The 12,953-nt window shown below is 42.6% G+C and overlaps 1 protein-coding gene across 7 annotated transcripts in view; it reads left to right on the top strand.

Annotated features, from left to right (window-relative positions):
* The window catches only part of LOC144677377 (cAMP-responsive element modulator-like), a 146,332-nt gene that overhangs the window by 83,325 nt on the left and 50,054 nt on the right, over positions 1 to 12,953 (top strand). The window contains exon 1 of one of the 7 annotated variants that reach the window (XM_078537522.1): positions 2,138 to 2,266. The exons of 4 other annotated variants lie outside the window; for them this stretch is intronic. In XM_078537522.1, coding sequence (XP_078393648.1) covers positions 2,236 to 2,266 — 31 coding nt within the window. In that variant the 5' untranslated portion in view covers positions 2,138 to 2,235. Of the gene's footprint in view, positions 1 to 2,137; positions 2,267 to 3,184; positions 3,227 to 12,953 lie in introns of those variants that run through there. 2 more of the 7 variants (XM_078537521.1, XM_078537527.1) reach the window with 2 other exon arrangements.

Raw genomic sequence — 12,953 nt, 5'->3', positions numbered from 1 at the left:
TTCACCATCTCCGCAGTTCCGGAGGAATTTGCAAAACAATCACTGAATGACCTGACCTTTAGCACAAACGGTGTTCACAGTTCATTCCAAAACATGAAGTTTGCTTATCTATCCTGATATTTTGCTGCCTAGTCACCTGCATATCTTGACCCTGAGGTCCGTTTATTACAGTATAACTCATAGACCATTCATCAACTTATTTTATCCTGACCCACAAGTCACATTCCTTAGCTTATCATGGACTAATCCACAGGCTAGTTATCAGCTTCCAGTCCTGGCCAAAAGGTCATATGCACTCTAGTTTTTTTCTAAACTGCAAACACATAACATATATCCACATCTTGGCCAAACCTGGGTAATCCCATGATGCATCCTGATATGCCTCTTCACCCACCATACCCCATTGACCGCTATGTCTTTGCTGGTCTCTGTTTCAGTGTGCAGCACACACTGAGAGCTCTCCTCCCAGAGTACAGAGGCACCCACCGTGAGCAGAGCAACCCTACACCCCACCAGCGTGGTATAACACTGGCATTGTTGAGAAACCAGAGTAGCGCTGTTGTAGTTAGCTTTTGAATGTTGCACTCATTTCTAAGTCATGAGCAAATTGAGGACAGACAGCTGCACACCACTTATATCTGGTCATGATTTAGACCGGTCTAATTTCCCACTGGCGTGGTGTGCAGTTGGGAGGAGGAATGTGATTCTGGTGAGTTATGTTTTTAATGAGTATTCGTGACATAGTAATGCATGCAAATGGCGTTCCCAATGTAGATCAGCTGGAAACCCAACCCCCCCCTCAACCTGCCATGAAAGTGGTGAGGGAAAAAATCTTGGCCAGGATTTTCCCGTCGGCGATTTGGGAGCGGGGCCCGCTTGCCAACGGAAAAATGATGCGGGATGACGTCGGGAGGAACCCCCAACGTCATCCCGGTCTCTTTAAATTTTCAGGAAGGCGGGCAGACAGCAAAATCAGCTGTCCGCCCGCTGACCTGTCAATGGCCAATTAAGGCCATTGACAGGCTAATTAAGATTGTTAAAGACCCTGCCTGTCCAACCTTAAGGCTGGTGGGCAGGCCAGGAGTCCCAGCAGGCTTCTGATAATACATGAAACCTCATCCACTGGCGGGATGAGGTTTCATGTCCATTTTTTAAAAGTTTCATAAAGTTTATGTGTTTCTTATTAACATGTCCCATCTCATGTGACATTGTCACATGAGGGGGACATGTTAATAATTTTTATATTTTTATATTTTTGGAGTTTTTTTAGCTGTCAGTAATCTCCCTGGTCTCAGGGAGCAGTGTGCTCTTTCGCGCATGTGCGAAAAATTGCACTTTGACAGTTGGGGATTCCTTTCCCCCCGCACAGAAAGCGCATAGCGCTTCCTGTCGGGCAGGCTGCTGGGGTAGCCTTAATTGGTCTGCCCACTCAAAATGGCAGCGGGCCCCGTTTCAGCAGCGGAGTTTGGCTGCCCGCCTGCCGCCGAGCCAGTGGGGCCCACCCGCCCACCAAGGGCAAAATTCTGCCCCTTGAATTGATTTCCCTCCACCTGGATTCCAACTTTTGACCTCTCTCTGAATTTTCCCCTCCTGCCTGCCACGAAACCCGCTGCTGGCAGAACTGGAAAATTCCGCCATCATGTTTCTTCAAAGTTAAACAAGTGTATTTTTTCTGTAGGTATTAAGGCAATATGGCAAGCATTTGTCTTTTATGTGTGGAAAAATTGTTGAAAGCTGTTAAATGTTAAAAGTTGGAGCCCTTTCTAAATAAGCAACATTTATCCAACAAATGCTTCACTTGATTATTGTTAAGATTTCTTCAAAGTATTTTCTTTGCTGTAGAACTTTATTGTTCTAGAATATAGAAAATATAGAATATAGAAAATAAAGAAAGCTGTAATTCTGTCTGAGAGTTAAAATGACTTTAATATTTATCCTTGTCAAACTAAATTGTTCAACAGAGCAGGCATGCTTTACCTTCTTAAAAATAATAATGTGTGTAAATAATGAAAACATTATAATGAAAGTTATCGAACAATGTACAATGGCAACTTATTGTTTTTGACCTTCGCAGCATAGGAAGGATCCAGTTAGGAACCTGTTGTTGAAAGGCAATGATGTCACTCTGATGTCATTGTTTCTTACTGTAATCCTATAAAAGCTTGTTGCCTAAGAACCTTTCACATAGAATGGATGGGGAGAGATAAGAAGCAGTCTGCAAAGTGAGGGTTAGGCATGGCTGTGACACAGGATGATACAGAAACAGGTAAAGTAACAGCAAGATACTATACCATTTCTAAATGTAAAAGAGGGAACTTATAACTTTTGAATACTTCAGTAAATAGGTAAACTTGCATATTCAATTTCCAGTTCTGGCACTGCATATCTGTATTTTGAGAATATTAACATATTAGCATAGTTGAAATTTTTTCTCATTCAGTCTACTGAAAAATTGTTTTTTGCTTTGAAGCAATTTAGCATTAATAAGTGAAAGGAATAAATGTCATTCTTTCTATTTTGTAGTGTTAATGATATTTTCCCAATGTGGCAAAAAGCCTTTTGGTTAGGTACAAATATATAAGATGTGCCTTGTATCAAAGTTTATTTGCTGTTTGTTCTCTGAGAAGTATCTCATAGCTTTAAGTTTCACACAGATATCATGTATTTTGCTGTAAAGGCTTTCTGCTAGACCAGTTTAAATTTTCTACTATTGAACGAATGATACATTCTAGAAGATTTATTAAACCAGTTAAACATGTTTGGTATAAATCAATTCAAGGAAGCATGATTTGTCTGTCTTGTGAAGTAGTTAAATGTCAGGTGTGCAGTAATTTTCTAAGCAGTTGCTTTAATGAAGAATTTGTTTATGTACTTTCCCTCCTTTCTGTGTATTTTGGATTGTAGATTCCTCAGCCTATTGAGTTCAGCTTGCTGACGTCATTAGATTTCCTGGAATTTGTTGTCAGCAGGGAAATGTAAATATTCAGTAGAAAAGGAGAAGCTTATTGACGTCTGAATAGAGTCAGAGAGCTGTTTTGTGTTGCTATAGTGTTTCTGCCAAATTCTGTTTGTTGTGATAAATTTTAAAACCAGAGAGATTTTTTGTCCCATAGTGCTTGTTCCACTGCTATTAAAATGGAAATTCAATATTTCTACACTTTGCCATATATTTTCACTGACAATGGAGGAATGGCAATGTGCCCAAGTCAAGTCAAGTAAATTGCAGGTAAATTTAGTGGGTTTTTTTTTTATATATGAGCTCCTGGGATGGGATTGTCACTGGCAAAGGCAGCATTTGTTGCCCACCCCTAATTGCCCTTGAGAAGGTGTTGGTGAGCTGTCTTCTTGAACTGCTGCAGTCCATGTGGTGCAGCACACCCACAAAGCTGTTTGGAAGGAAGTTCCAGATTTTTGACCCAGTGGCAGTGAAGGAACAGGAATGTAGTTCCAAGTCAGAATGGTGCATGACTTGGGGTGGTGGGGGGACTTGCTGGTGGTGGTGTTCCCATGAATCTGCTGCCCTTGCCCTTCTAGCAAATAGAGATCATGGGTTTGGAAGGTGCTGTTGAAGGTGCCTTGCTTGTTGAGTTGCTACAGTGCTTCTTGTACATGGTACACACTGCCACCATACTGTGTCGGTGGTGGAGGGAGTGAATATTTAAGGTGGTGAATGGGGTGCCAATCAAGTGGTTGCTTTGATCTGGATGGTGTCTAGTTTCTTGAGTGTTTTGGGAGCTGCACTCATCCAGGTAAGTGGAGTTCATTCCATCACACTCCTGACTTGTGCCTTCTGGCTGGTGGACAGGCAATGGGGAGTCAGGTGATGAGTTACTCACTACAAAGTTCCCAGCCTCTGTCCTGCTCTTGAAAATACACTATTTGTAAGGCTGACCCAGTTAAGGTTCTGATCAATGGTGGCCTCCCAGGATGTTGATGGTGTGGGATTCAGCGAAGCTAATGCTCATGAACATCAAGTGGGGGGGTGGGGTGTGTGGCTATAATTTCTTTTTGTTGGAGATTGTCATTGCCTGGCACTTGTGTGGTGTGAATGCAACTTGCCATTTATCAGCCCAAGCTTGAATGTTGCCCATATCTTGCTGCATGCAGACACAGACTGCTTCAGTATCTGAGGAGTTGTGAATCATCAGTGAACATCCCCATTTCTGACTTTGATGGAAGGAAGAGCATTGATGAGGCAACTGAAGATGGTTTGGCCTAGAACACTAGCCTAAGGAACTCATGCAGCCATGTGCTGTAGCTGAGATGGTTGGCCTCCACCAACCACAACCACCTTCCTTAGTGCTAGGTATGACTCTAACCAGAGAGGCATGTTCCCTCTGATTCCCATTGACTTCAATTTTGCTAGGGCCCCTTGATGCCAAACTTGGTCAAATGTCAAGGGTAATCACTCTTACCTCACCTATGGAGCCCAGCTCTTTGCCAATATTTAGACCAAGGTTGTAATGAGATCTGAAGCCAAGTGACTCTGTCAGAACCAAACAACAGTGAGCAGATTATTGCTGAGCAAGTGCTGCTTGATAGCGCTGTTGACGACATCTTCCCTCACTTTACTGATGCTTGAGAGTAAACTGATGGGGCGGTACTTGGCCAAGTTGGATTTGACCTACTTCTTGTGGACAGGACAAACCTGAGCAATTTTCCAAATTGCTGGGTGGATGCCCGTGTTGTAGCTATACTGGCAGCTTTGCTCGGGGCATGGTTAGTTCTGGTGCTAGTCTGGAACACAAGTCTTCAGTGGTGCAGCTGGGATGTTGTCAGGGCACTATCCTGTGCCATCAGCCATTTCTTCATATCACTTGAAGTGATTTGAATTGGCTGATGACTGGCATCTGTGATGGTGGGGACATCAGTAGGATGAAATGGATCATCTACTCAGCACTTCTGGCTGAAGATGTTTGAAAATTCTTCAGCCTTTTATTCTGATATGCTCAGCTCTGCCATCGAAGATGGGGATTCTTGTGGAACCTCCTCCTCTGGTTAGTTGCCTAATTGCCCATCGCCATTCACAACTGGATGTGGCAGGATCATAGATCAAATCAATGATTTGATTTATTGCTTGTACGATTGCTTAGCTCTGGCTGTCGCTTGTTGCGTCTGCTGTTTACCATGCATGTAGTCCTGTGTTGTGGTTTCAGTAGGTTGGAAACCCCAATTTTAGGTATTCCTGGTGCTGCTGCTCACGTGCTCTCCTGCACGGTGATGGTATTCTCATGACATTGCTGCTCTTGTCCTTCTCAGTAATACAGCCTGCAAGGAATGGAGTGCTGTCAAGGTAACCAGGACGAGTTCATGCAGTGAATCCTGTAGTGCATTGGTGATGAGGATACATGAGCTGATCAAGAAAAGTACTGTGTCCTGAATGATATCAAACTTCATAAGTATTTTGGTGGCAAGTAGTGAGTGTCCATCACATTCCTGTCAGTTTTAGACGTTAGACAAGCTGAGAGGTTTTGGGGAACAAAGAAGTCAGCCAGTTGTCATGGAATTCCCAGCTTCTGCTTCGCTCTTATAGCCATAATGTTGATATGGTTGGTCCAGTTAAGCTTGTGGCTCATGATGATCTCCAAGATGTTCAGTTTTATTGGATACCTTCTTAATTTCTATTTCAATGAAAAAGCTTAATTCTTTGTCTCATTTATGATAATTTCTTAGATCTGGCATCTTTCTAGTCAAGGATTGTTGTACTTTTCCATGGTTTTTATATCCTTGGCATAATGGGATGTATAATGTATGCTTAAAAAATTGTGAAGAAAAATCCAGTCTACTTTTCCTAATTCAAAGTTGCTTCATTCAGTTGTCTGATGATTCAATTTTCAGCACTAAATTTCCTCTTCATTGTGTCACTTATGTTGTTTAATGTAAGCGGATAATTCAATTTTTTAAGCACGAAAAATGCATTGTATTATTGGAAGTACTGGAAGGCGGAAATTAAGTTTTTTGCTGCCAGCACAAGTCTCACTAGATACAAAAGGTTAAAATGTTGCAGTTCCATTTTTATATCCTGCTGTGCCAGCAGAACAGCTTTTCAGATTTTGCACTGTAGATTTGGATTGATCATTAGATAACTAAATATTCACAAAAGGAATAAATGTATTTAAAAATAGTTATCTATGGACTACAGTGCTCTCCTGTTGGCCATGCATCTTCCACCTTCCATAAACATGAGCTCATCATTCCTGTATTCTAATGCTCACCAAGTCCTGCTCATCCATTACTTCTGTGCTTACTGACCTAGATTTGCTTTTGGACCACATGGCTTCAGTTTTAAAATTCTCAGCTGTGAGTTCAAATCCCTCCATGTCCTCACTCCTCCTTATGCCTGTAACCTTCTAGGGACCTCACAGAAGTGAATAAGACAAAAATTGACACTGAGCCAAAGAAGGATATATTAGGGTAGGTGACTAAAAGCATCTTCAAAAATATATATTTTAAGGAGATTCTTAAAGGAGTTAGTCAAGGATGTCACACAGTGGCTTCAGGACATTCTTCGGGGGGAGGGTGAAGAGCCAGAAGTCATGGTCCATGTTGGTACCAATGACTTAGGTAGGAAGGGGGATGAGGTCCTGAAAGCAGATTTCAGGGAGCTCGGAAGGAGGTTGAAAAGCAGGACCTCTAAAGCAGTAATCTCAGGATTACTTCCAGTCCCATGTGCTAGTGAGCATAGAAATAGGAGAATTGAGCAATTGAACACATGGCAGGAGAACTGGTGCAGGAGGAAGGGCATCAGATTTCTGAGGCATTAGGACCGGTTCTGGGGCAGGTGAGACCTGTACAAGACGGATGAGCTGCATTTTATCAAGACCGGGACTAACATCCAGGGAGGTTCACTAGTGTTGTTGGGGAGGGTTTAAACTAGAGTAGCAGGGGCATGGAAACCTGAGAGGGAGCTCAGATTCGAAGGAAGCAAAACTGTAAAAGGAAGTAGAAAAGTAGAAAGCAAAAACAGAAGACAAAGCATAGACAAGCATCAAATAGGATCAGAATAGAGAATAAAGTTAAAAAAGCAGAATTAAAAGTTCTCTATCTGAATGCATGTAGCATTAGGAACTCCCTAATAGCACTGTGGGTGTACCTACACCACATGGTCTGCAGCGGTTCAAGAACACAGCTCACCACCACCTTCTCAAGGGCAACTAAGGATGGGCAATAAATGCTGGCTCAGCTAGCGAAGCCCACATCCTGTGAATGAAAAAAAAAATCGCAAAATAGTTGATGATTTGAATGCACAAATTGAGGTAAATGGGTATGATTTAATTGCCATTATGGAGACGTGGCTAAAGAATGACCAAGATTGGGAACTAAATATCCAAGGATATTCGGCATTTAGGAAGGATAGGCGAAAAGGAGGTGGGGTAGCATTCTTAATAGAGATCAGTACATTGGTAAGAGAGGACCTTAGATCGAAGGATCAAGATGTAGAATCAGTTTGGGTGTAGCTAAAAAACAGCAAGGGGCAGCAAACATTGGTGGGAGTTGTTTATAGGCCACCAAACTGTAGTGGTAATGTCGAGCACAGTATAAATCAGGAAATTAGAGATGCATGGGTGTTATAGTATTACAGTAATAATGGGTGACTTCAGTTACACATAGACTGGGTTAATAAATCAGCACAATTGCTCTGGAGGAGGAATTCCTGGAGTCTATACGAGATGGGTTTCTGGAGCAGTACATTGAGGAGCCAACTAGGGATTGGGCTATATTGGATTTAGTGCTGTGTAATGAGGAAGGGCTAATTAATAACCTTGCTGTAAAGGAGCCTTTGGAAAATAGTGACCATAATAGGATAGAATTTCACCAAAAGTTTGAATACAATACAGTTCATTCTGAAACTAGGGTCTTGAATCTGAAGAAAGGAAATTATGAAGGTATGAGGGGCAAGTTGGCTATGGTGGATTGCAAAAATATGCTAAAAGATTTGACAGTACACAGGCAATGGTTAGGATTTAAAGAAATACTACAAAATCTACAACAGATATACATTCATCGAAGGTGCAAACACCCAAAATGAAAGGAAAATCAACCATGGTTAATGAAAAAAATTAAAGATTACTTTACATTGAAGGAAATGGCTTATAAGGATGCCAGAAAAAGTGGCACGTCTGAGGATAGGGAGCAATTTAGAACCCAGCAAAGGAGGTCCAAGAAACTGATTAAGGTAGGGAAAATAGAATGTGAATGCAAACTAGCGAGGAACATAAAGGCAGACTGTAAAAACTTCTTTAGGTACGTGAAAAGGAAAAGATTAGCTCGGACAAATGTGGGCCTATTACAGGTGGGCACAGGAGAATTTATAGTGGAGAACAGGGAAATGGCAGAGAAACCAAACAGTTTTACTTTGTGTCTGTCTTCACGGAGGAAGATACAGAAAATCTCACAGAAATGCTAGGCAACCAAGGGGCTTGTGAAACTGAGGAGCTAAAAGAAATTAGTAATAGTAGAGAGCTAGTACTTGAAAAGCTAACTGGATTGAAGGTTGATAAATCCCCTGGACCAGATGAGCTTCTTCTTGGAGTGTTGAAGGAGGTGGCTAGAGAGATAGTGGGTGCATTGGTGGTTATGTTTCAAAATTCTTTAGATTCTGGAAAGGTTCCTGCCGATTGGAAAGTAGCAAATGTAACCCCACTATTTAAGAAGGGAGGAAGAGGGAGAATGGAGAACTACAGACCTGTTAGTTTGACATCTTGGTAGGAAAATGTGTGAATCTATTATAAAGAATGTGATAACTGGACATTTAGCAAAGGATGGTAAAATTGGGCAGAGTCAACATGGGTTTATGAAAGGGAAATTATGTTGACAAATTTGTTGGAGTTTTTTATGGATGTTACTTGTAGTACAGTTAAAGGAGAACAAATGGATATGGTGTATTTGGATTTTCAAAAGGCTTTTGATAAGGTCCCACGCAGGAGATTAGCAAACAAAATTAGAGCACATGGGATTGGGGGAAACATACTAGTGTGGATTGAGAATTGGCTATCAGAAAAAAAGCAGAGAGTAGGAATAAATGGATCATTCTCAGGATGGCAAGCTATTACTAGTGGGGTACCGCAAGGATCTGTGCAAGGTCCACAGCTGTTCACAATCTGTATAAATGATTTGGATGTAGAGACCAATTGTATTATTTCCAAATTTGCTGATGACACCAAACTGGGTGAGAATGTAAATTGTGAGGAGGATGCAAGGAGGCTTCAAAGGACTTGGATAGGCTAAATGAATGTGCTAGAACATGGCAGATGGAATATAATGTCAACAAGTGTGAAGTTGTTCACTTTGATAGAAAAAACAAGAAGACAGAATGTTTCTTAAATGGTGAGAGGCTGAGAAGTGCAGGTGTCCAAAGGGAATTGGGTGTCCTTGTTCACAAGTCACTAAAAGCTAGCATGCAGGTGCAGCAAGCAATTAGGAAGACAAATGGCATGTTGGCCTTCATTGCGAGAGGATTTGAGGACAGGAGTAAGGATATCTTGCTACAGTTATATAGAGCCTAGGTGAGACCTCATCTGGAGTATTGTGTATAGTTTTGGTTGCCTTATCTAGGGAAGGATATACTTGCCATGGAAGGAGTGCAACGGAGGTTCACCAGGTTAATCCCTGGAATGACGGGATTGTTTTATGAGGAGAGATTGAGGAGGCTGGGTCGGTATTCCCTGGAGCTTCGAAGAATGAGGGGTAACCTCATCGAAACTTACAAAATTCTTACAGGGCATGACAGAGTGGATGTTGATAAAATGTTTCCCCTAGCCGATGAGTCTAAAACCAGGGGACGTAATCTCAGGATATGGGATAGGTCATTTCAGACTGACATGAAGAGTAATTTATTCACTCACAGGGTGGTGAATCTTTGGAATTCTCTATCCCAGAGGACTATGGAAGCTCAATCATAGAGCGTGTTCAAGACAGAAATCGATAGATTTATGGAGACCAATGACATGGGATATGGAGGTGTTGCAGGAAGGCAGCATTGAGGTAGATGATCAACCATGGTCAAATTGAATGGCGGGGGAGGCTCAACAGGCTGAATGGCCTAATCCTGTTCCTTCCTATGTTAGGGAGAGGCTTATGGAGGGAATTTCGGAGCCTTGGACCAAGAGGATAGTGGGGCTTAGGGATAGGGTTGTCAACTGTGATTAAATATATTCCTGGAGGTCTCATCACATGAGTTGCCCCATGCTCCAGCCTGCTTTCCTACACCAAATAGAAAGCAAAAAGACTCATCATCCAATTAGATGATACCCGTAAGACAGCCAAACAGATTTTTTTCTCCCATTTTCAATATTTTTATATCTGGTGAAGAGAAATGTTCAAAGAAAATTGAACAAAAACTATGGGCAGAATCTTATGTCCCACGGGCGGGCACGCGCCTGACCTGATCGGATGTAAAATAGTGCACTATGATGTCGGACGAGCGTCCTGACCTCATCGCGCACTCGCAAGATATTTTGGTCGGCAGGCGCACACAAGAGTCAGCAGTGCACCCACCAACAATTAAGAGGCCTATTAAGGCCATTAATCAATTAATTAACGGCTATTTTTCGCTGTCTGTCCAACCTTGCAGTTGGTGGGTGGGTGAATCGGCAGATGACCTTTGCATTTTTGAGGAAACCTCATCCACGGGCAGGATGAGGTTTCTGACATAAATTTTTGAAAATATAAAAATGTTTTGACAGAATTTTTGTTATGTCTATGGTCATGTGAGTGAGTCCTATCTGGGACATTTTTTTCACATTTTCCACATCTTTATTTAAGGGTTTTATATTCTTCAGCTCCCTGGGGCAGCTCTCTTCAGGGAGGTTCCATTGCGCGCTGTCGGGAACCAATCGCAGGAAACGGACCGTTTCCTGGCCGCTCCTGGGCCCACCCGCCATGCCCGCCCAATGACCTGAAAATCCTGCCCTATCTTTTTTTAATGCCCCTGTGATTTTTCTCCAGGATTACACACTGCAGTGTCCTGGAGATTGATCTTCAATTCCTGGGGACTCCCAAGTCAATCCTGAAGGGTTGGCAACTGTACTTGGGGAATTTCGATACACAAGATTCCAGAGTTGGAGAAGAAGAACTTCTTGTACTACTGGAGGAGAAATGGTTTGGAATAATCAAGGCTAGCGGTAATAGGTATGAGTGAGGGTTTCAGCAGCAGATGAGCTGAGGCAGGGACAAAGACGGATTGTTATGGACGTGGAAATAGGTGTTCTTGGTGATGGATTGGATATGTAGTTTGGGAGTTTAACTTGCGGTCAAACATGACATCAAGGGCTGAATTTTCCTGGCACCGTGGTGACAGGTTTGGAGGTGGGGGAGAAGAACCGGGAAACTAGGAGAAAGCTGCCTTGGGACGACTCCCTGACGCCCTCTCACCTTTGGGTAACTATCCACGGCTTGATTAGAAATAAAATCATTAGCCTGCTCCATGGAAGCCAGCAGCCAATCAGCCAATTAAGGTTCTACTTAGGGCCTACTTTCCGAAGCAACAAGAGTTTTCTGGTAAAAGCAAAAGAAGAGTCATACGGACTCGAAACGTTAACTGTGTTCCTCTCTGCAGATGCTGTCAGACCTGCTGAGTTTTTCCAAGTATTTTTGTAAGAGTTTTCTGGTGTTGAGGCACCCCTCCCTCTCCACCAGCCTACTGGAACAATTTGGAGGCAGTGAAGGGGTTGAGAGAGGGTGTGTTGAAGTAGAGCTCAGTGTCATCTGTGTATACTGTTTTCAAGGGGAGAATTTTCTCCTCATTGGCAGGGTTGGGCGGGCGCGGGCGAGCGCGCAACCGATTGCCGCCCGCGATTGGCTGGCGCCGCCATTTTGCATGGGCAGGCCAATTAAGGCCCGCCCAGTGTGACATGCACCCGGAAGCGCTAAGCGCTCCCTGTGTGGGCGGGGGGAGGAGGGAGAGTCGGGGCCTATGCACTTTCACGCATGCGCGCGAAAGAGCGCAGAAATCTCCAGATTAGTCTGACTTTTAAAAATTTTAGTAAGAAAAAAATGTTTTAAGACATGTCACATGAGCTGGGACGTGTCAATGAACTTAAATAAAATAATTTATTTAATTTATAAACCCTTCATGAAACTTCATCCCGCCCGTGGATGAGGTTTCATGATAAATGTGAAGGCCGCCTGGACTCTTCGCCTGCCCGCCAACGTTAAGGTTGGACGGGCAGCTCAATTAATGACTTTAATTAATTTTTAAATGGCTTCTCCAGGCTTCCCAGGGTTTTCAATGCTGCTTTCTTCCCTTTTCTCTAACTGAGAAAAACATGGCATCTGTATTGTACTTTTAGTTTATGGTTCTCTTTCAGCCAAAAGCAACCCTTAGCTCATGTTTTACAACGACCCATTTGTTGCAAATGATTTACCATAGAAGAAAGCCCTTACTCGTATGCTTTTCACACCAAACTATTACTTACTATTGCCCTCCAAAACCATTCTCTGATTTTAAACCATCCCCTAATGTATGTACTCATGGCAAGCCCCAGCTGTGATAAAAACCTGTCTTTTGAAAGCTCTTATCAGCAATTTTGAGAAGGGCCTTTGTAAATTTGACAGGGAAAAAGACTTTCTCAAGGGCATTTTAACAAATCCTTTCTGTGTTATAGTTAAAACAAAAGTGATGTAAAAAATTAGCCTTACACATTGGGTCTGATTGAAAGGCCAAATAAGTTATATACTTAACATGAAGTGCATTGTCAGCCATGTCTCAGTTGGTAGCACTCTCGTCTCTGAATCACAAGGTTCAAAGTTCAAGACCCATTCCAGGGTTTGAGCATAAAAATCAAAGCTGACGCTCCAGTGCAGGACTGCGGGAGCACTGCACTGTCGGAGGAGCTGTCTTTCAAATGAGGCGTTAAACCAAGGCCTCATCTGCCTGCTTGGGTGGATGTAGAAGATTCCATGGCACTATTTTGAAGAGCAGGGGAGTTATTCCTGGTATCCTGGTCAATATT

Source organism: Cetorhinus maximus, chromosome 3 (genome assembly GCF_964194155.1).
Source record: "Cetorhinus maximus chromosome 3, sCetMax3.hap1.1, whole genome shotgun sequence".
In the NCBI taxonomy this organism is placed as follows: Eukaryota; Metazoa; Chordata; class Chondrichthyes; order Lamniformes; family Cetorhinidae; genus Cetorhinus; species Cetorhinus maximus.
This window is presented reverse-complemented; position numbering and strand designations above follow the sequence as displayed.